Source organism: Pseudophryne corroboree, chromosome 11 (genome assembly GCF_028390025.1).
Source record: "Pseudophryne corroboree isolate aPseCor3 chromosome 11, aPseCor3.hap2, whole genome shotgun sequence".
Lineage (NCBI taxonomy): Eukaryota > Metazoa > Chordata > Amphibia > Anura > Myobatrachidae > Pseudophryne > Pseudophryne corroboree.
The window spans coordinates 233,292,013-233,317,909 of record NC_086454.1 but is presented as its reverse complement, the minus strand read 5'-3'; the positions used below and the strand labels follow the sequence as shown (position 1 = coordinate 233,317,909).

At 47.1% G+C, this 25,897-nt stretch overlaps 1 protein-coding gene across 2 annotated transcripts in view; it reads right to left on the bottom strand.

Annotated features, from left to right (window-relative positions):
* Positions 1-25,897, bottom strand: part of RPGRIP1L (RPGRIP1 like) — a 451,841-nt gene that overhangs the window by 192,911 nt on the left and 233,033 nt on the right. For both annotated transcript variants that reach the window (XM_063945288.1, XM_063945289.1), the window contains 3 exons: positions 19,660-19,765; positions 7,183-7,329; positions 4,473-4,546 (listed from right to left, as the gene is read on the bottom strand). In XM_063945288.1, the coding sequence (XP_063801358.1) occupies positions 4,473-4,546; positions 7,183-7,329; positions 19,660-19,765 (327 nt within the window). The remainder of the gene's footprint in view (positions 1-4,472; positions 4,547-7,182; positions 7,330-19,659; positions 19,766-25,897) is intronic.

The following is a 25,897-nucleotide window of genomic DNA, read 5'->3' as shown; positions in this document are numbered from 1 at the left end:
AAACATACATAAAATTGTATATCATAATAATGCAATACAGTCAACCAGTAGGACTTATCTGTTGAGCTACGAACCACCATAAGTGGCAAGATACAATGCTCAAGAATCACCGTTTTCTTGCAACTACTTTGAAGGCAACTGTACTGTAGGTTGATTTTAAATGTTCTATGTATAAATTCAAAACAGTGATACAATGACAAAATAATAAAATTAAAAAAAAAAAGAAAGAAAAGAAAAAGCCAAGAAATATGAAAGTGAAAAAGATAAACAATGCAAGACTAGCATTTTAGCCCAATAGTAACAACAGCACTGGGTTTATTTGACAGGGTGAACTAATACAAAAATAGGGATTTTTGTTTACTTACCGTAAAATCTCTTTCTCCGATTCCATCTGGGGGACGCTGCGCACTTACTGATGGGTTAGAGTGTGTGGATAAAGGAGTTTGGCACAGAACCCATAGAAAACTACCTTCTCCCCCCTCCCATCTCAATCCTGACTAACAAGCACCTCAGTTAACGTTTAGCCAAGCCGAAAGAAACAAAACAGAACATAACCAACAAATATACGGGAGGGATCGCAGCGTCCCCCAGATGGAATCAGAGAAAGAGATTTTACGGTAAGTAAACAAAAATCCCTATTTCTCTTTCATCCATCTGGGGGACGCTGCGCATTTACTGATGGAATTTCCCAAAGCAAGCTAATGAGAGGAGGGAGAAACAGATGGCAAAGCGGTCTGTAAAATTTGACGTCCAACAGAGGCAGTCGCCAAACCAAAAAGTATGAAAACGGTAGAACTACGTGAAGGTATGCACGGACGACCAGGTCGCCACTCTACACAGCTGTTCAACAGATACACCACCGCGAACAGCCCAAGGCGCTCCAACAGCCCTAGTCGAATGAGCCCGTATTGGATCAGGAACAGCAACATTAGAAGATATGTATGCCTGCCGAATGGCCGAAGTCACCCAACGAGCCACCGTGTTCTTAGAAGCTGGCCAACTCCGTTTGGGTGCGTCAATCAATACCAACAACGAATCTGTATAACGAACAGATTTGGTACGAGACAAATAAATGCGTAAGGCCCTAACAACATCCAATAAGGCCAAATGGTTATCCTCCCCGGAGGAAGAAGGAGTAAACGCTGGAAGCACAATATCCTGATTCAGGTGGAAAACCGACACAACCTTCGGAAGGAAGGAAGGCTTTGTACGGAGAACCACTCGGTCATCATGAAAACCAACAAAGATGGCCTGCAAGAAAGAGCTGCTAACTCAGAGACACGTCTGGCCAAAGCAATGGCCAAAAGGAAAACAACCTTGAGTGTTAGGAATCGCAATTCCACAGATTCCAATGGTTCAAACAGGGATTTCTGCAGAGCCGTAAGAACTAAATTTAAGTCCCAGGGAGGAACCGGGGGAACAAAAGGTGGTTGAATCCGAAGTACTCCATGAAGAAACGTCTGGACCTCTGGAATGAGAGCCAATCTTTTCTGAAAAAGCCCTGATAAAGCGGAGACCTGTCCTTTAAGTGAGTAGAGTCGCAGACCTTTAGTGAGACCCTCCTGAAGGAAAGGCAAACAGGCGAGGTACCGTAAATAGGTCCGGAGCTAATCCGCGTTTTTCACACCAAGCAATGTATATATGCCACACCATGTTATTAATTCCAGATGTTACTGGCTTTCTAGCCTGAAGCATAGTTTTTACGACTTGGCAGGATAATCATTTTGCTCTTAAAATGCTGGATTCAAGAACCATGCCGTCAAAGCCAGCCAATTTAAATCTGGGTGGCGACATGGTCCTTGAAGAAGAAGGTCTGGTCGCAGAGGGAGACGGAAAGGTTCCCCGACTACCATGCCGCGCAGAAGAGTGTACCAGTAGCGCCGCGGCCAGTCCGGAGCTACCAGAATGACTGGCAGGCCTTCTCACCGGATGCGTTTAAGTAGACGTGGGATTAGTGGAATCGGTGGAAACACATCCCAGTTGAAACTGCCACGGAGCTGTCAAGGCATCGATTAGTGTTGCCGGAGGATACTGAGTGCGCGACCCGTAGTGAGGGAGCTTTTTGTTGAGACGAGACGCATTGAGATCTATGTCGGGTGCTCCCCACAGAGACACCAGAGTAAGAAACACTCTCGCGGGTGAACTGTGTGACGGCTTAAGAAATCTGCCTCCCAGTTTTCGAATCCTGGAATGTGAATCGTGGAGATGGCCGGAAACCAACACTCCACCCATCTGAGAATATGAGTGACCTCCTTCATGGCTTTCCAGTTTCGATTTCCTCGTCGTCTGTTTATGTAAGTCACCGCCGTGGCGTTGTCGGACTGAACACGAACGGGATGACCCTGGACCATGGTCTGGATTTGAATGAGCGCATACCGGATCACTCTCAGTTCCAAAATGTTGATTCACAACAATGCTTCCTGACTGGTCCAGAGTCCCTGAAAAAGATGAGTTTGAAACACCGCTCCCCAACCCGTGAGGCTGGCGTCCCAGGTGACCATCATCCAAGACCAAATCGTGAACGGAGCTCCCTTGGTCAGATTGTGGCTGTGACCAGATTGACGAGTCTGTACCGACAAGCGGAACAACTGCGAATCGAGGTGTGGTCCCATCCGAGTCCAACAGCTGAGAATCTGCGTTTGAAGGGGTCGGGCATGAAACCTGGCATATGGGAGTGCCTTGACGGTTGTAACCATCTTGCCTAACACCTGCATGCACCTGAGAACTGAAACTATCGGTAATTGTAACAGTGTTCGAATTCTGGATCGTAGGTCCTGGAGTTTGTCCTGAGGAAGAAACACCCTCTGGCTCCTGGTGTCGAATAAGAGTCCCAGAAAAGTCATCTTCTTGGAAGGAAGCAGCGACGATTTTGGGAAATGAGAGTCCGGTTTAAGCCAGGGCTCCTTCAAAATATCCGCAAAGTGTGAATAAGTAGGGAAGACAGGAACCTGTCTTTTCTGCCTTTTGAAAAAGGCAGTTGAAATCTCCGCCACTGCCGCATCCTGGAGATTAAGAGTCTGACGAATGGCTTCTATCAGTAATCTGACACCTGAGCTCGTAGATAGCTCCTCTTCTTCCCAAGCCGAAGTATCCTCCTACTCTGGCTCTACTTCACCTTCCTCTAAGAGGTAATAGAATTTAACTCCTTCCCTGGAAAAGTTATAGCGGGTAATGGCTGTGGGCGTTTTGTAGCATTTGGACTGCTCAAAGAGTTTACAAACTTGTTCAAAGACTGAGTTAAATCAGAGAGACACTTGCCCATATTGTTTGCCCACATTGGCTCCTCGGGTGTCTGACTGGAATCAGCACCCGATTTGGACTGACGCAAATCTGATATGGCAGACCCGGAAGGTACGGCGGTCTTCACCCGCCGCCTCCTCCTGCACTCACCCGCCGCCTCCCCTGCACTCACCCGCCGCCTCCTCCTCACCCGCTACCCGGGCTGTGCAGGTTTGTACGTTTTTTTATGTCTGCGGGGCAGGTGGAGAGCGGCGGGGCAAGGCCCTTGTATCTGAAAGCCCGCGGCTCCTCTTCAGGAGTAGGACAGCAGCGCGTCTGAACACTGAGTGTCTGGCGGGCAGCGGGAAGGTATTAACCTCCCTTCACTCCCACTCTGCCTGTACACCAGCCAGTTAAGGAGAGCGGTAGCATTAATACAGCCACACATGCTACTTAGCGCCGCAGCTGACCCCCGAGGGGGGACGAGGACGGGGTAGATGCACGTAAAGCACAGCAAGATTAAAGATTTATCTACACACACACACACACACACACACACACACACACATAGAAGGAACAGTCCAATGCTGCCAATTGTGGCTGTCCTATAACTCCTCGGACCCTGTCCGGATAGAGAGCCCCAGTGACCGGAGTATGGTGACCATCCAGAGGCAGATTAGAGTGGGGAAATTACTTACACTAGCTAACCCCACTCTAATTGTACCTGCCACCTGTATACAGGGACTAGGTACCTCAGAAAAAATTAAATAGAACAAAAAACCTAACTAAAAGCTATAGGTAAAAAAATTGTGTCTGTACTCCACAGGCACAAAACTAAAACTGAGGTGCTTGTTAGTCAGGCTGGAGATGGGAGGGGTTAGAGGGGGGAGGAGTTAGTTTTCTATAGGTTCTGTGCCAAACTCCTTTACCCACACACTCTAACCCATCAGTAAGTGCGCAGCGTTCCCCAGATGGATGAAAAAGAAAAACTGTCCCCACCAACAGCTCCAATCAATAACCATTTATCCTACGTATGAAGAGTTTCCTACAGTACGTCTCTTAAATTGTGAGCTCCTTTGAACAAGGCCATGCTTATTTGTTTTGGTCAGGGTTCCCTCAACGTACAATGCTGTAAAATATGCTGATGCTTTATAACAAAACTTGCCAAAATGGCACGCTAGTTACCACTGCTGCCTCACAGTACCGGGGCTGAATTTTAATTTGCATTAACATTGAATACCTGCTTTACATACCTGCTATATAGTTTTTCTGAATTTTCCTTTAAAAGATCACGTTCCTTCTCCAGGTCACTGATTCGATCAAGCAACTATGAGGAGAAAAAACAAATCTATAAAGCCATACACAGAGCACTACTAAAAAATTGAGAAAATATAGCAAAATTAAAAAAAATAAACAAATTCTAAATCCCTGACATAGCAGCTGAGGGGACCACTCATAATACTGTTCAGACCAGATTCTTCAAGCAAAAGTCTGATGTCACTGCCCCTAATTTCCAGCTACGGTGCCAGTTTTACAGATTTATTACCTGGAATTTTTGATTCTGTGATAATTCCTTGTTTTGCAGAATTGACCAATATGCTGCATATTAGATCTTAAAATGTTCTTAGTCTCTAGGCCTTATATGGTGATTTAAGATTTCAATTGTAGAGAAGTAGTTAAAATTCAAAAACATGCATTACGGTTAACGTCTATAAATAAAAGATTGGTATTATTGCATAAGACGTGCTTAGCTGCACTGACTTAGCAGGAAAGGGTTTCGGGAAATAGTTTTAAATTGTTGGCGACAATGAAATAATCATGCCCATCTATAAAAACTAGCTTAATATAAGTGAAAGTGATTATCACATTTTCTGAGTGAATACCAAAAGGAACAGTGGTCATAACAGAAAGAAACATGATGTCGTAATTGTAAAGGTCTGTAGAACCCTGCTAGTTAGGCCCACTACAGGTAACCATAAGGCTGCAGCCACTCACTGCACTGTCGGTGCTGGTAGATGGGGAAATGAGATCTGCAAGTGCTGGTACTGGTATAAGAATCAAACTTGAATGTAGCTTATTTATGGGCAGGGGCTGCAACCCAGTTTACATAGCAACTGAATTCATCCCACATCCTAATGCTAACAGCATGAACAACGGGGTTGGGTTCAGTAACAATGACAGATTTTTAGCCTCTTCTGTCAGCAATATGGGACTATGGTTACTGCAGGTGCCTTCCAATAACAGTGGGGATATGTAAAGTAGGTATGCATGGGTGGCAGGAGCACTTAATTAGTAGAGGCTGTACAAAGGAGTGTAATCATTTCCATTATTAGCAATGTTACAGCCAGTTCCAGTTTTTATTGATTATAAAGAAAATTGCACAATTTATAAAGCATATGTGCGATTAAATATCTTACTAATATTTATATGTTTTAAATACCAATAGTATATATACACAGAGCAACAATAACACCTTGTATTTTAAAACTAGATTTCAATGTCATAAACAGAGTGGAATGAAGGAACTATGTAGTAGTAAGTCATTGTCATCTTGTTTTGCTTATTTGTTTATGTAAGCTGCAATTGGGCACTGCAGGTCCCATGTGGCGCCATATATATATATATATATATATATATATATATAAATAAATAAATAATGATGATAAAAATAATAATAATAGTTATAGTCTCTCAAACGAATCCTTATACCTTACAATTAAAGGGGCAGACTAGAAGGGCCAAATGTTTCTTATTTTCCGTCAAATTCTATGGGGGTAATTCTGAGTTGATCGCAGCAGGAACTTTGTTAGCAGTTGGGCAAAACCATGTGCACTGCAGGGGAGGCAGATATAACATGTGCAGAGAGAGTTAGATTTGGGTGGGTTATTTTGTTTCTGTGCAGGGTAAATACTGGCTGCTTTATTTTTACACTGCAATTTAGATTGCAGATTGAACTCACCACACCCAAATCTAACTCTCTCTGCACATGTTATATCTGCCTCTCCTGCAGTGCACATGGTTTTGCTGAACTGCTAACAAAGTTCCTGCTGCGATCAACTCAGAATTACCCCCTATGTTTCTATAATTTTTTGAGAGACTGTAACTGTAGAGCACCTTAATTCCTCTCTGCTTATGACATGAAAATAAAGATTTCAAATACAAGGTGTTACATTCATGTATTAAAAGGGCCATGAGTACAGTGTATATATAAGTAGCCTATACATCAATGTGAATTTATAAATACACATAGTAAGCATCCAATATTAACCAGTTCAGAATATAAAAAGATGGATAGATTTAGAATAAAATAATTGAAAAGCCCCCAAAACCCCTCTAATTACAGTGCTGACAGGAGATGTGAATATGGAAACCTCTGCCACAGTTGACTCAACTCATCTGTTTTAATGCAAAATTTCAATTACAAGCGCTTTAAAACATGCCAAAGAGAACCACTGGCAGCGAGGAAAAAAAAAGCTTAGCTTCTAGACAGAACAAAGATGTCTTCTTTTATATGATTTCATTTCAGTGAACTGTGACACGCACTAAAATGCAAAGTGGCTGAATTATTAAATGGATATGGCATGCATAATCCCAATTTCCCTGTCTAGTTCAAGAAATGTGCTGTAACTAAACCTCGCTAAGTGAAAAAAAAAAAAAAAAATCAGCATTAAAAGGGAGACAAAAAAAGAAAAAGGATAGAACAAAATGTATAATATGGGACAGAATTAGGTCACATTGTGTAATTTTCAAATTTGACATTTTAACCCATTTCCAGGTTTATTCCATAGAATAGTGTAAATAATACCAATGTTCTAACCTAAAATAACTATTAACATGTACTTGAGTTAATAAACTGTTGCTATAGTAATAGCGAAAAATGTGAAGACCAAAATGGATGCTTTGACAACACTCTAGTGTATGTTGCTAAGAAGAAGTTGGGTGAAAGAAAGTTTAATTACCAACCTCTTCTACCCTTCGCTGGGAGAAAGTGCTCAATTGCAACTGCTTCTCCAGATGAAGGGTTTTCATACGCTCTTCCTTCAGCAGTCTGTTAAGTTTGTCCACTTCGTTCAAGAAGGCATCTTGGCTCACTTTCATTGTCTGTAGGTTCTTGAAGTTAGTAATAAGGAAAAAGTTATTTATTAAAATAAAAGCTGGTATATCTTTGACCATACACAACAGATAACGCTACATGTGTTAAAGTAGAGTGAGTGAATGTAGTAAATACAGTATTGCATAGCAAAAATGAGATTTATGGTAAGAACTTACCATTGTTAAATCTCTTTCTGCGAGGTACACTGGGCTCCACAGGTAATGACATTGGGGTGTAGAATAGGATCTTGATCCGAGGCTCCAACAGGCTAAAAGCTTTGACCTTCTTCCCAGAATGCCTAGCGCCGCCTCCTCTATAACCTCCGCCTCAGTGCACAGGAGCTCAGTTTTTGTTAACCAGTCCAATGCAGTAGCAGGCAAAAGAGACGACAACTGTCAGTAGCCACATACACCACATTCTCACGACAGGAGAAAGTGTCAGCGGCTAATGCCATACCAACCCAAAGAAGTTAAGTGCGTCACGGTGGGCACCCTGTGGAGCCCAGTGTACCTCTCAGAAAGAGATTTAACAACGGTAAGTTCTTACCATAAATCTCGTTTTCTGCTGCGGGGTACACTGGGCTCCACAGGGAATGGCATTGGGGATGTCCTAAAGCAATTCCTTATGGGAGGGGACGCACTGTAGCGGGCACAAGAACCCGACGTCCAAAGGAAGCATCCTGGGAGGCGGAAGTATCGAAGGCATAGAACCTTATGAACGTGTTCACTGAGGACCACTTAGCCGCATTGCATAATTGTTCAAGGGTCACACCACGGCGGGCCGCCCAAGAAGGTCCAACAGACCGAGTAAAATGGGCCTTTATGGTAGCAGGAGCTGGAAGGCCAGACTGTACATAAGCATGTGCAATCACCATTCTAATCCATCTTGCCAGGGTCTGCTTGTGAGCAGGCCAGCCACGTTTGTGAAAACCAAACAGAACAAAGAGAGAATCCGACTTCCTGATGGGGAGGCAGTTCTCTTCACATAGATACGGAGAGCCCGTACCACATCCAAAGACCGCTCTTTGGAGGACAATTCAGGAGAGGCAAAGGCCGGAACCACAATTTCCTGAGTAAGGTGGAAAGAAGACACCACCTTAGGTAAATACCCGGGACGTGTTCTAAGAACCGCCCGATCACGGTGAAAAATCAGATATGGTGACCTACAAGATAAGGCACCCAAATCAGACACCCGTCTAGCAGAGGCAATAGCCAGCAGAAACAACACCTTAAGAGAAAATAAGAATTTACTTACCGATAATTCTATTTCTCGGAGTCCGTAGTGGATGCTGGGGTTCCTGAAAGGACCATGGGGAATAGCGGCTCCGCAGGAGACAGGGCACAAAAAGTAAAGCTTTAGGATCAGGTGGTGTGCACTGGCTCCTCCCCCTATGACCCTCCTCCAAGCCTCAGTTAGGATACTGTGCCCGGACGAGCGTACACAATAAGGAAGGATTTTGAATCCCGGGTAAGACTCATACCAGCCACACCAATCACACTGTACAACCTGTGATCTGAACCCAGTTAACAGCATGATAACAGCGGAGCCTCTGAAAAGATGGCTCACAACAAAAATAACCCGATTTTTGTAACTATGTACAAGTATTGCAGATAATCCGCACTTGGGATGGGCGCCCAGCATCCACTACGGACTCCGAGAAATAGAATTATCGGTAAGTAAATTCTTATTTTCTCTATCGTCCTAGTGGATGCTGGGGTTCCTGAAAGGACCATGGGGATTATACCAAAGCTCCCAAACGGGCGGGAGAGTGCGGATGACTCTGCAGCACCGAATGAGAGAACTCCAGGTCCTCCTCAGCCAGGGTATCAAATTTGTAGAATTTTGCAAACGTGTTTGCCCCTGACCAAGTAGCTGCTCGGCAAAGTTGTAAAGCCGAGACCCCTCGGGCAGCCGCCCAAGATGAGCCCACTTTCCTTGTGGAATGGGCTTTTACTGATTTTGGCTGTGGCAATCCTGCCACAGAATGTGCAAGCTGAATTGTACTACAAATCCAACGAGCAATCGTCTGCTTAGAAGCAGGAGCACCCAGCTTGTTGGGTGCATACAGGATAAACAGCGAGTCAGATTTTCTGACTCCAGCCGTCCTGGAAACATATATTTTCAAGGCCCTGACAACGTCAAGCAACTTAGAGTCCTCTAAGTCCCTGGTAGCCGCAGGTACCACAATAGGTTGGTTCATGTGAAATGCAGAAACCACCTTAGGTAGAAATTGAGGACGAGTCCTCAATTCCGCCCTGTCAGAATGAAAAATTAAGTAAGGGCTTTTATATGATAAAGCCGCCAATTCTGACACACGCCTGGCTGAAGCCAAGGCTAACAGCATCGACACCTTCCATGTGAGATATTTTAAGTCCACAGTGGAAAGTGGTTCAAACCAATGTGACTTTAGAAAACTCAACACCACATTGAGATCCCAAGGTGCCACTGGAGGCACAAAAGGAGGCTGTATGTGCAGGACCCCTTTTACAAATGTCTGAACTTCAGGTACTGAAGCCAGTTCTTTCTGGAAGAAAATCGACAGGGCCGAAATTTGAACCTTAATGGACCCTAATTTTAGGCCCATAGACAGTCCTGTTTGCAGGAAATGAAGGAAACGACCCAGTTGAAATTCCTCTGTAGGGGCCTTCTTGGCCTCACACCACGCAACATATTTACGCCAAATGCGGTGATAATGTTTTGCGGTTACGTCCTTCCTGGCTTTGACCAGAGTAGGGATGACTTCTTCTGGAATGCCTTTTTCCCTCAGGATCCGGCGTTCAACCGCCATGCCGTCAAACGCAGCCGCGGTAAGTCTTGGAACAGACAAGGCTCCTGCAGTAGCAGGTCCTTTCTTAGAGGTAGAGGCCACGGTTCGTCCGTGAGCATCTCTTGAAGTTCCGGGTACCAAGTCCGTCTTGGCCAATCCGGAACCACGAGTATAGTTCTTACTCCTCTCCTTCTTATGATTCTCAGTACTTTTGGTATGAGAGGCAGAGGAGGGAACACATACACTGACTGGTACACCCACGGCGTTACCAGAGCGTCCACTGCTATTGCCTGAGGGTCCCTTGACCTGGCGCAATATCTGTCCAGTTTTTTGTTGAGGCGGGACGCCATCATGTCCACCTTTGGTTTTTCCCAACGGTTTACAATCAGGTGGAAGACTTCTGGGTGAAGTCCCCACTCTCCCGGGTGAAGGTCGTGTCTGCTGAGGAAGTCTGCTTCCCAGTTGTCCACTCCCGGAATGAATACTGCTGACAGTGCTATCACATGATTTTCCGCCCAGCGAAGAATCCTTGCAGCTTCTGCCATTGCCCTCCTGCTTCTCGTGCCGCCCTGTCTGTTTACGTGGGCGACTGACGTGATGTTGTCCGATTGGATCAACACCGCCTGACCCTGAAGCAGAGGTTTTGCTTGACTTAGGGCATTGTAAATGGCCCTTAGTTCCAGAATGTTTATATGAAGAGACGTTTCCAGGCTTGACCACAGGCCCTGGAAATTCCTTCCCTGTGTGACTGCTCCCCAGCCTCTCAGGCTGGCATCCGTGGTTACCAGGATCCAATCCTGAATGCCAAATCTGCGGCCCTCTAGTAGATGAGCACTCTGCAGCCACCACAGGAGAGACACCCTTGTCCTTGGCGACAGGGTTATCCGCTGATGCATCTGCAGATGCGATCCGGACCATTTGTCCAGTAGATCCCACTGAAATGTTCTTGCATGGAATCTTCCGAATGGAATCGCTTCGTAAGAAGCCACCATTTTCCCCAGGACCCTCGTGCACTGATGCACTGAGACCTGTCCTGGTTTTAGGAGGTTCCTGACTAGCTCGGATAACTCCCTGGCCTTCTCCTCCGGGAGAAACACCTTCTTCTGGACTGTGTCCAGAATCATTCCTAGGAACAGTAGACGTGTCGTTGGAATCAGCTGCGATTTTGGAATATTTAGAATCCACCCGTGCTGACGTAACACTACCTGAGATAGTGCTACTCCGACTTCTAACTGTTCCCTGGATCTTGCCCTTATCAGGAGATCGTCCAAGTAAGGGATAATTAAAATGTCTTTTCTTCTTAGAAGAATCATCATTTCGGCCATTACCTTGGTAAAGACCCGAGGTGCCGTGGACAATCCAAACGGCAGCGTCTGAAACTGATAATGACAGTTTTGTACTACAAACCTGAGGTACCCTTGGTGAGAAGGGTATATCGGGACGTGGAGATAAGCATCCTTGATGTCCAGAGACACCATATAGTCCCCTTCTTCCAGGTTTGCTATCACTGCTCTGAGTGACTCCATCTTGAATTTGAACCTTTTTATGTAAGTGTTCAAGGATTTCAGATTTAAAATTGGTCTCACCGAGCCGTCCGGCTTCGGTACCACAAACAGCGTGGAATAATACCCCTTTCCTTGTTGCAGGAGGGGTACCTTGATTATCACCTGCTGGGAATACAGCTTGTGAATGGCTGCCAAAACTGCCTCCCTGTCGGAGGGAGACTTTGGTAAAGCAGACTTCAGGAAACGACGAGGGGGAAACGCCTCGAATTCCAGTTTGTACCCCTGCGATACTACCTGTAGAATCCAGGGATCCACTTGCGAGTGAGCCCACTGCGCGTTGAAATTCTTGAGACGGGCCCCCACCATATCTGAGTCTGCTTGTAAAGCCCCAGCGTCATGCTGAAGACTTGGCAGAAGCAGGGGAGGGCTTCTGCTCCTGTGAAGCGGCTGCATGGTGCAGTCTTTTTCCTCTTCCTCTGCCCCGGGGCAGAAAAGAGTGGCCTTTTGCTCGCTTGTACTTATGGGAACGAAAGGACAGAGTTTGAAAAGACGGTGTCTTTTTCTGCTGATGTGGAGTGACCTGGGGTAAAAAGGTGGATTTTCCAGCCGTTGCCGTGGCCACCAGGTCCGATAGACCAGCCCCAAATAACTCCTCCCCTTTATACGGCAATACTTCCATGTGCCGTTTGGAATCCGCATCCCCTGACCACTGTCGCGTCCATAACGCTCTTCTGGCAGAGATGGACATAGCACTTATTCTTGATGCCAGGGTGCAAATATCCCTCTGTGCATCACGCATATATAGTAGTGCATCCTTTAAATGTTCTATAGTTAACAAAATATTGTCCCTATCCAGGGTATCAATATTCTCGGTCAGGGAATCCGACCATGCGACTCCAGCACTGCACATCCAGGCTGAGGCGATTGCTGGTCGCAGTATAACACCAGTATGTGTGTATATACTTTTTAGGATATTTTCCAGCCTTCTATCAGCTGGTTCTTTGAGGGTAGCCGTATCAGGAGACGGTAACGCTACTTGTTTTGATAAACGTGTGAGCGCCTTATCTACCCTAGGGGGTGTTTCCCAACGCGCCCTAACCTCTGGCGGGAAAGGATATAATGCTAATAATTTTTTAGAAATTAGCTGTTTTTTATCGGGGGAAACCCACGCTTTTTCACACACCTCATTTATTTCCTCTGACTCAGGAAAAAATATTGGTAGTTTTTTCTCTCCCCACATAATACCCTTCTTTGTGGTACTTGTAGTGTCAGAAAGGTTCAATGCCTCTTTCATTGCCGTGATCATGTAACGTGTGGCCCTACTGGACATTACGTTTGTCTCGTCACCGTCGACACTAGACTCAGTATCTGTGTCAGGGTCTGTGTCGACCCACTGAGGTAACGGGCGTTTTAGCGCCCCTGACGGTGTCTGAGACGCCTGGACAGGCACTAATTGATTTGCCGGCTGTCTCATGTCGTCAACAGTTTTCTGCAAATTGCTGACATTATCACTTAATTGTTTAAATACAATCATCCAGTCAGGTGTCGACTCCCTAGGGGGTGACATCACCAACACAGGCAACTGCTCCGCCTCCACATAATTTTCCTCCTCATACATGTCGACACACGCGTACCGACACACAGCACACACACCGGGAATGCTCTGATAGAGGACAGGACCCCACTTAGCCCTTTGGAGAGACAGAGGGAGAGTCTGCCAGCACACACCCAGCGCTATATATATATATATATACAGGGATAACCTTATATAAGTGTTATTCCCTTATAGCTGCTGTTATTATCGTTATTTGCTGCCAAAAATGCCCCCCCTTCTCTTTTTTACCCTGATTCTGAAGCAGGACTGCAGGGGAGAGTCAGGGAGCCGTCCTTCCAGCGGAGCTGTGAGGGAAAATGGCGCTTGTGTGCTGAGGAGATAGGCTCCGCCCCTTCACGACGTCCTTATTTCCCGCTTTTCTGTGTAAAATGGCAGGGGATTAAAATACATCCATATAGCCCAGGAGCTATATGTGATGTATTCTGTTTTGCCACCTAAGGTATTCCGTTATATTGCGTCTCAGGGCGCTCCCCCCCCAGCGCCCTGCACCCTCAGTGACCGGAGTGTGAAGTGTGCTGAGAGCAATGGCGCACAGCTGCGGTGCTGTGCGCTACCTTAGTCTGAAGACAGGATGTCTTCTGCCGCCGATTTCACCGGACCTCTTCGTCTCTTCTGGCTCTGTGAGGGGGACGGCGGCGCGGCTCCGGTGACCCATCCAGGCTGAACCTGTGATCGTCCCTCTGGAGCTAGTGTCCAGTAGCCTAAGAAACCCGATCCACTCTGCACTCAGGTGAGTCCGTTTCTTCTCCCCTTAGTCCCACGATGCAGTGAGCCTGTTTGCCAGCAGGACTCACTGAAAATAAAAAAACCTAACTAAACTTTTATTCTAAGCAGCTCAGGAGAGCCACCTAGATTGCACCCTTCTCGGCCGGGCACAAAAATCTAACTGAGGCTTGGAGGAGGGTCATAGGGGGAGGAGCCAGTGCACACCACCTGATCCTAAAGCTTTACTTTTTGTGCCCTGTCTCCTGCGGAGCCGCTATTCCCCATGGTCCTTTCAGGAACCCCAGCATCCACTAGGACGATAGAGAAAGCCACTTAAGGTCTGCAGATTCAAGGGGCTCAAACGGAGACCCTTGTAACGCCTCCAAATCCACCAAGTCCCAAGGGGCCACAGGTGGGACATAGGGAGGTAACGTTGCAATTTTCCTCTGGAACCAAACCGACAAGGCAGAAATATGAACCTTGATGGAGGCCAGACAAAGGCCCAAATCCAGGCCCTGTTGGAGAAAGGCCAAAAGTTTGGCCGTACTAAACTTGTAAGATTGTTAGATGTGCACCAAGAAAAGTACGAATTCCAGACCCTATGGTAAATCCGAGCAGAAGCCGGTTTCCGGGCCTTCAACATAGTTTGAATGACCACCTGAGAAAATCCTTTGGGCCTCAAGATGGAAGCTTCAAGAGCCACGCCGTCAAAGCCAACCGGGCTAAATCCTGATATACACAGGGGCCCAGAACGAGGAGATCTGGGCGCTGCGGAAGTAGAAGGGGGTGCTCTATCGAGAGAACCTGAAGGTCTGAGAACCAGTGCCGTCTGGGCCACGCGGGAGCGATCAGAAGTAGGATTCCTCCTTCTTGCTTGAACTTCCTTATTACTCTGGGCAGGAGTGACACCGGAGGGAACACGTATGGTAGCCGAAAGTTCCATGGAATTGCCAGGGCATCTACGAACGCTGCTAGAGGATCCCTTGTCCTTGCTCCGAAGACCGAAACCTTGTGATTGTGTCGAAACGCCATCAGGTCCACATCTGGAATGCTCCACCTGTCCACGAGTTGAAACACTTCTGGATGGAGGCTTCACTCTCTGGCGTGTATGTCCTGACGACTGAGAAAGTCCGCTTCCCAGTTTAGGACCCCCGGAATGAATACTGCCGATATGGCTGGCAGATGGCGTTCTGCCCACTGAAGAATCCTTGATACTTCCCTCATTGCCATGCGGCTTCGATTGCCGCCTTGATGATTGATGTACGCCACCGTGGTGGCGTTGTCCGACTGTACTTGAACAGGTCTGTCCTGTATTAAATGCTGGGCCAAGTTCAGAGCATTGAACACCACCCACAGTTCCAGAATGTTTATCGGGAGGAGAGACTCCTCCTTGGTCCACCGACCCTGAAGGGAGTGTTGCTCCAACACCGCGCCCCAACCTCTCAGACTGGCATCCGTCATCAGAAGGACCCAGTTGGAGATCCAGAAGGGACGACCCCTGCTCAATCGTTGGTCCTGAAGCCACCAGCTCAGTGACAGATGGACCTCCGGAGACTAGGAGATCATTTGAGACCTGATCCGGTGAGGCAGGCCGTCCCACTTGGCAAGAATCAACTTCTGCAGAGGGCGGGAATGGAATTGAGCGTACTCCACCACGTCGAAAACCGACACCATGAGACCTAGCACTTGCATTGCCGAATGTATCGACACCAGCGGACGAAATAGGAAGCATTGAATCCTGTCCTGAAGCGTCAGGACTTTCTCCTGAGACAAGAACAACCGCTGGTTGTGAGTGTCCAACAACGCCCCCAGATGCACCATGCTCTGAGCAGGGACAAGGGAAGATTTCTTCCAGTTGATGAGCCACCCGTGGACTTGCAGAAACTGGATAGTCAGATCCAGATGGCGTAGGAGAATTTCTGGGTTATTTGCCAGGATCAACACGTCGTCCAAGTACGGTAGGATGTTGACCCCTTGACGGCGGAGTACAGCCGTCATTACCACCATGACCCTGGTGAAGACTTGCGGAGCCGTGGTCAAACCAAAAGGTAATGCCCGAAATTGGTAATGGAAGTTGCCAACCGCAAACCTCAGGTACTGCTGATGCGGCACTGCGATGGGAATATGCAGGTAAGCATCTTGTATGTCCAGGGAGACCATATAATCCAAGGCCAGAACAATAGAGCAAAGAGTTTCCATACGAAACTTGGAGAACCTCACAAATTTGTTCAAGGACTTGAGGTTGAGAATGGGCTGGGATGACCCATTCGGTTTCGAGGCTAGGAACAGCGGTGAATAGAACCCCTTGCCTCTCTGAGCCAGAGGCACCTGTACTACCACTCCTGTGTTCAGAAGGGACTGTACCACCGAATAAAGAGTTTTTGCCTTCACCTGATCCGAAGGGACGTCTGTCAGGCAAAATCGGTGAGGGGGACGATTCTTGAAGGATACAGCGTAACCTCGAGTGACGACTTCCCGTACCCAGGCATCGGAAATGGTCCTCAACCATTCCTGGGTATACCCTAGAAGTCGGCTCCCCACCCTGGGATCCCCCAGAGGGAGGCCGGCCCGTCATGCGGCAGGCTTGTCAGTTTTGGAAGCAGGCTGACTGGCAGCCCAGGCCCTTTTGGGTTTGGGCTTATTGGGTTTGGAAGTGCGAACCTGTTTCGGGTATGCCTGACCTTTTGCTTTCCCTGAAGGACGAAAGGAGCGAAATGGAGTACTTTTAGCCGAAGGAGCAGTACTAGGTAGACATGCTGTTTTAGCAGAGGCTAAGTCAGCCACTATCTTGTTGAAGTCTTCTCCGAAAAGAATGTCTCCCTTAAAAGGGAGAACCTCCAGGGTTTTCTTAGAGTCCAGATCCACAGACCAGGACCATAACCAGAGAATCCGGCGAGCCAAAATGGACATAGTAGAAGCCTTGGCCGCCAAAATACCGGCATCAGAAGCCGCCTCCTTAATGTAATGAGAAGCTATGACAATAAAAGACAGACATTGTCTAGCATGATCAGAAGCGTTGGAAGGCAACTCCGCCTCCAGCTCCTGAGTCCACGCTTCAACAGCCTCTGCAGCCCATGTCACTGCAATGGTGGGCCTATGCGCAGCACCAGTTAGGGTGTAAATTGCCTTTAAAAAACCCTCCACACACTTGTCCGTCGGTTCTTTCAGAGACGTGACGGTAGTTACCGGCAGAGCTGAGGATACCACCAGCCGCGCCACCTGCGAATCCACGGGCGGGGGTGTTTCCCAATTTTTACTTAGCTCCACAGCGAGGGGGTAGCGAGCAAGCATCTTCTTGTGAGGCGTGAATTTCTTTCCTGGATTTTCCCAGGACTCCTGACGTATGTCAACCAAATGGTCAGAATGAGGTAAAACTTGTTTAACCACTTTCTGACGTTTAAACCTGTCCGGTTTCTTAGGAGCAGCATCAGGCTCCGGATCATCAGTAATTTGAAGAATGGCTCTGATAGCCTTCAAAAAGTCAGGAACATCCACCTGTGAAATAGAATGCCCATCAGAAGCGTCAGGATCAGAATCTGTGGGGTCAGTATAAACACCATCCTCATCAGACGAGGAGTCTGGGACATTGGTGGATTGTGAGGAAGTAAATGGCCCGCTTAGAGGACCCCTTGGTCTTAGGCGGGCGAGGGTTAGACTTCTGAGTAGTCAGTGACTGGTTCAATTGCTGTAACTGAGCGGACAGTTGATCTGTCCATGGCGGGTTAACCGCAGGGACCATAAGCGGTTGCGCCAGCACAGGAGGACCCATAAGGGGCGTTAGTCTAGTTGCCAGCGTATTCAATAGCATAGAGAAGGTAGCCCAAGGTGGGTCATTATGAACCCTCATTGCTACAGTCCCACTTGGGGGGTAAGGATCCCCCAGAACCTGAACCCTCAGCTGCTCTGTTTTCCTCAAATGTGTCTGCAGCGTCACCACCACTCAATGTGGGATCAGATCCAGCACCATTGCCCTTTGTAGCTGACATAATCAAAAGCTCAATGCAGGGCAACCCAGTACAATACAATGCAGTGTAACAGCACAAACAGGGAATTCAAGAGGTATATGGTGACTAAAAATCACAGAGAAAAATACACACTGAGTATATCCTGTGAACTACCTATATTAAATGATAAACCTGACAAATATATATTAATATCACAAGGTAATTGTGCTATATAACCCTGACTAAATGCACTCTTTATTAACTAACACTGTCAGCAGACGTGTAGAATACTTAAGTGTCCTGTAAAATGCACAGCGCTGACATGCAGGCGGCTTTACAGAGGAGGATTTGCCCAAACAGTCCCAGGATCAGCTCAGCTTGTCCTAATAGGGCCCAAACGCTGACAGGGAGTGAGGGAGAGAGAGCTATGCAGCTCCAGGGCAGGAACATTTACTTTAAATGGCGCCCTGGGGCTGGGGGAGGGGCTACAGGTCAAAGCCTTATCCCCCTGCTGGACTTCAACACCGGGTACTGTGGGCTTATATAAATGGTTTATGAGAGAAAACTGACCTGTGCCCTTGCCCTGGTGGTTTAGTGGGGTACCTGTACTACCACAGTGTTCACACCAGCGTGCGCGGACCGCCTCCCACCGGCCGCGCGGGATCGCGATTTACAGCGGGTCCCGCCGAGGGTACCCTCTTACCTCCTCCCTGAGTGCGGCCACGCGATTCAGGAGAACAGCGGTCGTGTGTGTGACTAACTGGAAGAAAACCAGAGCCTCCGCTGTAGGTACCCGGCAACCAGGGCGCGGGAGTGTACAATGCCGCTGGGGGAGGTGATGGAGCTGCAGCAGGAGATGTCTGACTGACATCTACTGTAACACAGACAGTGTCTCTGCTGCAGCCTTGAAGTCTTCATATTTCTTTTAAAAGCTTCTACTCAGGGCTGCTGGAGCAGCCCCCCCTGTTGTATGCCTGCTTACTGCATGGCACCAACTACAAAACTGAGCTCCTGTGCACGGAGGCGGGGTTATAGAAGAGGCGGCGCTAGGCATTCTGGGAAGAAGGTCAAAGCTTTGAGCCTGTTGGTGCCTCAGATCAAGATCCTACTCTACAACCCAATGTCATTCCCTGTGGAGCCCAGTATACCCTGCAGCAGAAAAAAATAAAAAAATACTAGATAGGTCACAAATGCTTAATCAAAAGCTATAATGAAGAGACAGACTTGAGATTGGATACTCCTTTTCCCAGAAAAGTATAGAATTTGAATTACACAATACACAAATAATTGGACACAGTATTGTGTAACAGTTGGCGCAAAGAGGGTACTTTGCCACGTTCTGATGTCCAGAATAGGGCTCGCTCCCAATGACAAGAGGCAGACAGGCTGATGGATCCTGCCATCTCCTACAGGAAAGGTTTTACACACAGTAGCAGTACATGGGTGTGATTGCTCTGCAGTGTGTGAAGAATAAAAGGATTGTGGGATCCAGTGGGCGGGGCTTCCAATGCAGACTAGCAGCCAGGCAATAGCTAGGGCTGGTGGGGCATAGCTAGTGTCAGGATGCCATCTAATGTATACAAATGTGCTGTTATAACATTTGTTATGAGTAAAAAAAGCCATCTGAATAAGCCAACCGGTGTGACGAGTCATTCATTTGTAAGCAGATCTCTACACAGTAAAATATATATATTTTTCTTTTCTTTTTTTTAAAAAGTATTTTAAGGTAAAACATACGCTTAAATGCAGTAACAAATCTCAATAACATGTTAATCATTAAAAACTTGAATTTTTAAGTGTTAACAAAATACCTCTTGGAGCATGTGAAACTTGCTCTCCATCTCTGTAAAAGCTCTGTTTTTTTCTGACAGTTGTTTCTGAAGCTTAATCATTACAACATTCTCTTTGATTGTTGTCCTATGATAGAAGAGATCTCATATAGTTAGATGATGCACCACATAAAAAGAGATAACCAGACATAAAATGACAGTCACTAGAGCAATAATTATATCAGAAATTGCAGTGGAGAAAGGTAGCACTTATTTCATCAAGGTAATGAGGTCTTATTTGCTAATGTCATGTATACTATAATATCTCATTTTAAAGGTTGCCAGATGCCTGTGGAGTGATCTGTGATTATTATAGTCATTATTCTGGTGTACCAGTGATACAAGCAAGCTACCAAAACACACACACATCTCCATCTAAGAACGTCAATGCAAAACCACAGGAAAACACGAAGTGCCATGAATATGATGTAAACACCTGTAGATTTACTAGAAAAATCCACATAGTCCATATTTAGAAGTCTATTTATTAAATATAGATAAAAAAAAAAAAAAAACAGTTCAGCAAAACTGTCAGAGTAAGGTTTTATCACTGTATCGAATAATTTAGCAAGAGGTTACCCCCATAGAAAATCACAGATTTCTATGGTGAGAACCTATGTTCTAAGGATGGCTTTAGCTATACCCAGCTTTGGGGATCACAGTAAACCCTCTCCCACAAGGTCAAATATGTATGCACACACACACACTTATTCCTTTTGCCAGCAGTTTTAGGTTGCCAGTGAACAGGAAAACATCATAGTGAAGAAGAGAACCTTTCGCCAGGGCTCACAGATCAGCGGGGAAGCCATGTCATGGTGAGAGCTTTCACATAGGAACAAAGCGTTACAAGGTAAGAGGTGGGTTACTGGAAAGAAGTGTATGCGGACAAAGATGTAGATGTCTGTGACCATAAGACGATACATTTTTTTTGTGTTTTCTGCAGCTCCAGCATTTGAATCAGGGGCCTAATTCAGACCTGATCGCTGCTGTGCAAAATCGCAGAACGTCTGATTATCGAATGACTGCGCATGCACCACAATGCGCAGATGCATCGCGAAACAGTGACAGGATAGCGCAAACATTTTGACTGCACGGGCGTTCGCAAGGTGACGGACAGGAAGAGGACGTCTGTGGGTAGTAACTGGCCGTTTTCAGGGAGTGGGTGCGGGTTTGCACTCTCTGTGGGCGGCGGCTATCTGATGGCTGACTGCTGCAATACTGCACAGCAGCGACCAGGTCTGAATTGGGCTCCATGTATGGAGAAATTTGGCGTTAGCCATTCATTGTATACATGAGAGGTATTCCATGGGAAGTATGTCATTCAAGATTTGTAGCATTAGTGGTATCTGTGAGTATTACAGGCATTAGCAGCATTTGACATACGGGTCAGGTGAGATTATTTATAGGTTTAAAAACATGTTAGAGCCTTAAGAACACAGAGTTATTTGAGATTTGAAAGACAATCCCACAAAATGGATGGCTGCCAGTAATATAAGCGTTTTGGCTATGTCCAGCATGGAGATGAATGGAAAAATCTTACCTAATGATGACCGTATAAAAAATACACAGGTCTATTAAGCTGAAACTTTCCTAAACTCTTTGTTGAACCAGGGGAAGGTAAAAGGACACCCCTCAAGCGGCAATGGGTAATCTTGTACTAATAAGGAAAAATATTCTCCTGAAACACACATATTTAAAACGGGATACAGTCATTAGGTCGACCACTATTGGTCGACATGCATTAGGTCGACATGGTCACTAGATCAACATGATCATTAGGTCGACATGAGTTTTTCACATTTATTTCATTTTTTTTTACTTTTTCATACTTTACGATCCACGTGGACTACCATTGAGAATAGTAACCTGTGCCGAACGCAGCGGTAGCGGAGCGAGGCACCTTGCCCGGAGTCGCTCGCCATGCAAGGGGACATGATGCACTAATTGGGGTTCCCCGTTACTTTACGACGAAAAAGACACCAAAAAAACTTATATCGACCTTTTTCCATGTCGACCAATGGTGGTCGACCTAATGACCCATACCCTTTAAAATAAGAATTTACTCACCGGTAATTCTATTTCTCGTAGTCCGTAATGGATGCTGGGACTCCGTAAGGACCATGGGGAATAGCGGCTCCGCAGGAGACGGCACAACTAAAAGAAAGCTTTTGGTCTAACTGGTGTGCACTGGCTCCTCCCTCTATGACCCTCCTCCAGACATCAGTTAGGATACTGTGCCCGGAAGAGCTGACACAATAAGGAAGGATTTTGAATCCCGGGTAAGACTCATACCAGCCACACCAATCACACCGTATAACTCGTGATACAATACCCAGTTAACAGTATGACAACAACAGAGCCTCCTAACAGATGGCTCAACAATAACCCTTTAGTTAAACAATAACTATATACAAGTATTGCAGACAATCCGCACTTGGGATGGGCGCCCAGCATCCACTACGGACTACGAGAAATAGAATTACCGGTGAGTAAATTCTTATTTTCTCTGACGTCCTAAGTGGATGCTGGGACTCCGTAAGGACCATGGGGATTATACCAAAGCTCCCAAACGGCGGGAGAGTGCGGATGACTCTGCAGCACCGAATGGGCAAACTCTAGGTCCTCCTCAGCCAGGGTGTCAAACTTGTAGAATTTAGCAAATGTGTTTGACCCCGACCAAGTAGCTGCTCGGCAAAGTTGTAGAGCCGAGACCCCTCGGGCAGCCGCCCAAGAAGAGCCCACCTTCCTCGTGGAATGGGTTTTCACTGATTTAGGATGCGGCAGTCCAGCCGCAGAATGTGCAAGCTGAATCGTAGTACAGATCCAGCGAGCAATAGTCTGCTTTGAAGCAGGTGCGCCCAACTTGTTGGGCGCATACAGGATAAATAGCGAGTCAGCCTTTCTGACTCCAGCTGTCCTGGAAACATAAATTTTCAGGGCCCTGACTACGTCCAACAACTTGGAAGCCTCCAAGTCTTTTGTAGCCGCAGGCACCACGATAGGTTGGTTCAGATGAATAGCTGATACCACCTTAGGGAGAAACTGGGGATGAGTCCTCAATTCTGCCCTATCCATATGGAAAATCAGATAAGGGCTTTTACATGACAAAGCCGCCAATTCTGATACACGCCTGGCCGAGGCCAAGGCCATCAACATGACCACTTTCCACGTGAGATATTTTAATTCCACGGTTTTAAGTGGCTCAAACCAATGTGACTTTAGGAAATCCAACACCACGTTGAGATCCCAAGGTGCCACTGGAGGCACAAAAGGGGGCTGAATATGCAGCAGTCCCTTAACAAAAGTCTGAACTTCAGGTAGTAAAGCCAGTTCTCTCTGGAAGAAAATCGATAGAGCCGAAATCTGGACCTTAATGGAACCCAATTTGAGGCCCATAGTCACCCCTGACTGTAGGAAGTGCAGAAAACGGCCCAGCTGAAATTCCTCCGTTGGGGCCTTCCTGGCCTCACACCACGCAACATATTTTCGCCAAATGCGGTGATAATGGTTTGCAGTCACTTCTTTCCTAGCTTTAATCAGCGTAGGAATGACTTCCTCCGAAATGCCCTTTTCCTTCAGGATCCGGTGTACAACCGCCATGCCGTCAAACGCAGCCGCGGTAAGTCTTGGAACAGACAGGGCCCCTGCAGCAGCAGGTCCTGTCTGAGCGGCAGAGGCCATGGGTCCTCTGTGATCATTTCTTGAATTTCCGGGTACCAAGCTCTTCTTGGCCAATCCGGAAGAATGAGTATAGTTCTTACTCCTCTTCTCCTTATTATCCTCAGTACCTTTGGTACGGTGTCACTAGAGCGTCCACAGCTATCGCCTGAGGGTCTCTCGACCTGGCGCAATATCTTTCTAGCTTTTGTTTAGGCGGGACGCCATCATGTCCACCTGTGGCTTTTCCCAACGGTTTACAATCAGTTGGAAGACTTCCGGATGAAGTCCCCACTCTCCCGGGTGGAGGTCGTGTCTGCTGAGGAAGTCTGCTTCCCAGTTGTCCACTCCCGGAATGAACACTGCTGACAGTGCTAACACGTGATTTTCCGCCCATCGGAGAATCCTTGTGGCTTCTGCCATCGCCGTCCTGCTTCTTGTGCCGCCCTGTCGGTTTACATGGGCGACTGCCGTGATGTTGTCTGACTGGATCAGTACCGGCTGGTTTTGAAGCAGGGGTTTTGCCTGACTTAGGGCATTGAAAATGGCCCTCAGTTCCAGAATATTTATGTGTAGGGAAGTCTCCTGACTTGACCATAGTCCTTGGAAGTTTCTTCCCTGTGTGACTGCCCCCCAGCCTCGAAGGCTGGCATCCGTGGTCACCAGGACCCATTCCTGTATGCCGAATCTGCGGCCCTCTTGAAGATGAGCACTTTGCAGCCACCACAGCAGACACCCCCTGGTCCTTGGAGACAGGGTTATAAGTCGATGCATCTGAAGATGCGAACCGGACCACTTGCCCAACAGGTCACACTGAAAGGTTCTTGCATGGAACCTGCCGAATGGAATTGCTTCGTAGGAAGCTACCATCTTTCCCAGGATCCGCGTGCAGTGATGCACCGACACCTGTTTTGGTTTTAGGAGGCCTCTGACTAGAGATGACAGCTCCTTGGCCTTCTCCTCCGGGAGAAACACTTTTTTCTGTTCTGTGTCCAGAACCATCCCCAGGAACAGTAGACGTGTCGTAGGGACCAGCTGTGAATTTGGAATATTTAGAATCCAGCCGTGCTGTTGTAGCACCTCCCGAGATAGTGCTACCCCGACCAACAACTGCTCCCTGGACCTCGCCTTCATCAGGAGATCGTCCAAGTACGGGATAATTAAAACTCCCTTCTTTCGAAGGAGTATCATCATTTCGGCCATTACCTTGGTAAATACCCTCGGAGCCGTGGATAGACCAAACGGCAACGTCTGGAATTGGTAATGACAATCCTGTACCACAAATCTGAGGTACTCCTGGTGAGGATGGTAAATGGGGACATGCAGGTAAGCATCCTTGATGTCCAGTGATACCATGTAATCCCCCTCGTCCAGGCTTGCAATAACCGCCCTGAGCGATTCCATCTTGAACTTGAATTTTTTTATATATGTGTTCAAGGATTTAAAATTTAAAATGGGTCTCACCGAACCGTCCGGTTTCGGTACCACAAACATTGTGGAATAGTAAATCCGTCCTTGTTGAAGTAGGGGCACTTTGACTATCACCTGCTGGGAATACAGCTTGTGAATTGCCTCTAACACTGCCTCCCTGCCTGAGGGAGTTGTTGGCAAGGCAGATTTGAGGAAACGGCGGGGGGAAGACGTCTCGAATTCCAGCTTGTACCCCTGAGATACTACTTGAAGGATCCAGGGATCCACCCGTGAGCGAGCCCACTGATTGCTGAAGTTTTTGAGACGGGCCCCCACCGTACCTGGCTCCGCCTGTGGAGCCCCAGCGTCATGCGGTGGACTTGGAGGAAGCGGGGGAGGACTTTTGCTCCTGGGAACTGGCTGTATGCTGCAGCTTTTTCCCTCTACCTCTGCCTCTGGGCAGAAAGGACGCGCCTTTAACCCGTTTGCCCTTATGGGGCCGAAAGGACTGTACCTGATAATACGGTGCTTTCTTTGGCTGTGAGGGAACATGGGTTAAAAATGTAGACTTCCCAGCTGTTGCTGTGGAAACGAGGTCCGAGAGACCATCCCCAAACAACTCCTCACCCTTATAAGGCAAAACTTCCATGTGCCTTTTAGAATCTGCATCACCTGTCCACTGCCGAGTCCATAACCCTCTCCTGGCAGAAATGGACATTGCACTTATTTTAGATGCCAGCCGGCAAATATCCCTCTGTGCATCTCTCATGTATAAGACTGCGTCTTTAATATGCTCTACGGTTAGCAATATAGTGTCCCTGTCTAGGGTATCAATATTTTCCGACAGGGATCTGACCACGCAGCTGCAGCACTGCACATCCATGCTGAAGCAATAGCTGGTCTCAGTATAATACCTGTGTGTGTATATACAGACTTCAGGATAGCCTCCTGCTTTCTATCAGCAGGTTCCTTTAGGGCGGCCGTATCCGGAGACGGTAGTGCCACCTTCTTTGACAAGCGTGTGAGCGCTTTATCCACTCTAGGGGATGTTTCCCAACGTGACCTATTCTCTGGCGGGAAAGGGTACGCCATTAGTAACCTTTTAGAAATTACCAGTTTCTTATCGGGGGAAGCCCACGCTTCTTCACACACT